This window comes from Notothenia coriiceps, unplaced genomic scaffold, assembly GCF_000735185.1.
Source record: "Notothenia coriiceps isolate Sejong01 unplaced genomic scaffold, NC01 NC01_scaffold00018568, whole genome shotgun sequence".
Lineage (NCBI taxonomy): Eukaryota > Metazoa > Chordata > Actinopteri > Perciformes > Nototheniidae > Notothenia > Notothenia coriiceps.
In genome coordinates, this window is record NW_011351269.1 from 195 (window position 1) to 1894 (window position 1700).

The 1700-nt window shown below is 51.0% G+C and overlaps 1 protein-coding gene across 1 annotated transcript in view; it reads left to right on the forward strand.

Moving 5' to 3' along the window:
* Window positions 1–223: 223 nt before the first annotated feature.
* The window catches only part of LOC104951119 (histone-lysine N-methyltransferase SETD1B-like), a gene marked incomplete at both ends in the record, with an annotated part of 9427 nt that continues 7950 nt past the window's right edge, over window positions 224–1700 (forward strand). Inside the window, one exon of the mRNA XM_010777752.1 lies at window positions 224–1129. Coding sequence (XP_010776054.1) covers window positions 224–1129 — 906 coding nt within the window. The remainder of the gene's footprint in view (window positions 1130–1700) is intronic.

A 1700-nucleotide genomic window follows, 5' to 3' on the forward strand; every position in this document is an offset into this window, starting at 1 on the left:
GTACAATAAGCTCTAAAGAGGTTCAACTTAACCTTATCTGAACACCAAGAGAATTTTCTAGCCAACATGTTGTCAAAATGATACTTATAGTGTCTGTTATGTGGGATTGCACCATCGGGAATGCTTGGAATTTGTAATGACAATAAAGGAATCTAATCTAACGTTCCCAAAGAAAAGCCAAATCCTCTGTCTTCACCACCGTCTCTCCTCTCCACCTCCCCAGCGTTCCTTGACCTCCATCGGGTCGGTCCTCACACTGAGGCTGATCCCAGAGCTGCTGGACGCTCCGCTCAGAGAGACGGCAGTGACGGTGCCGCGGGAGCCGCAGGAGCACAGCAGCTCCTCCCCGAGCAGCGGGTCCTCCTCCGAGTACGATGAGGCCGACTCCTGGGACTGTTTCCAGCACTACAGCCCCACGGAGGAGGAGGAGGAGGAGGAGACCGAGGAGGAGTACGATCCTTTCCCAGAGCGAGAGCAAATCCCAGAGTCTTATCCCAAACTCCACCTGGATGAGGAGGAGGAGGAGGAGATGACGTTAGGGGAGGAGGAGGAAGAGGAGGATGTGGAGTTGTTAGGAAGGAGGAGTGTTTTTGAAAGGAGTGTCAGCAGGCAGTCGGTCGCTTCCTCGGACGTTTCCTCCCAACACACTCCTCAGAGAGAGCGGAGGTTCAGCAAGGACAGCAGTCAGTCCCTCTACCTGTCCGATGGAGAGGAAGGGTCAGGCAGTGATGGGGGTCGAATCCCTCGTGGCAGCGTCATCCGAAGCACCTTCTACAGCACCTCCCACCAGCTGTCTCCCATGTCCGCCAGACACATGACGCTACGGGACAAGTTCAAGGCCAAGAAGCAGGAGAGGGGCCGCAAGCCTCTCCGGAGAAGCCTGTCCGGACGCCTGAACGAGCCTCTCATCGAGTACGTGGAGGACGACCCGGAGACAAACCGTGGGCAGAGACGGGGGTCCGTGCAGCCCACCATGCAGAAGTCCTGCTCCTTTGATAGCGGGGTTAGCCTCCCCCACGCTAACGCCCCCCCTCACAGGAGGAGCAGGTCTCTGGACGAGTATTCCCGAAGATCTCCGAGCTCACCGAAGCCGGATGAGGAGGAAGAAGGGTCTCAAAGTCTGAAGGAGGTGAGAGATTTTTTTATTATCAGCCGTTATGTGTTTGACCTGTCCTTATGTCCGAGAGGCCTATGCACTTGGGAGGATGTTGATGGCTACCCAGAAGTCTTTTAACTTGTTTTAGCACCTACCGTATTTACAATGTTGTTTTTAAAGTATTCTGCATCTCTTTTATGCCTGGGTTTTATGAATCTGTTATTCCATTATGTTTATTTATTGTGTTCCTTTCTGTTGTCTTATTAAGTGTTAAAGGTCCCATGTCATGCTTTTCTGGTTATTACCCGTCCCCTTGTGTGTTACGAAGGTTTTTATGCATTTAAACGGTCTGCAGAGTCAAAACCCTCAAAGTACACCCTGTAGCGAGTAAAACTCTAAGAGTTTTACTCGCTACAGGGTGTACTTTGAGGGTTTTGACTCTGCAGACCGTTTAAATGCATAAAAACCTTCGTAACACACAAGGGGACGGGTAATAANTCAAGACCAGGGGGGTCAAACTCAAATACACAGTGGGCCAACATTAAAAAATGGGTACTAGTCGAGGGCCGGACTGGTTCAATGTTTATTGCAGAACTTATTGAAA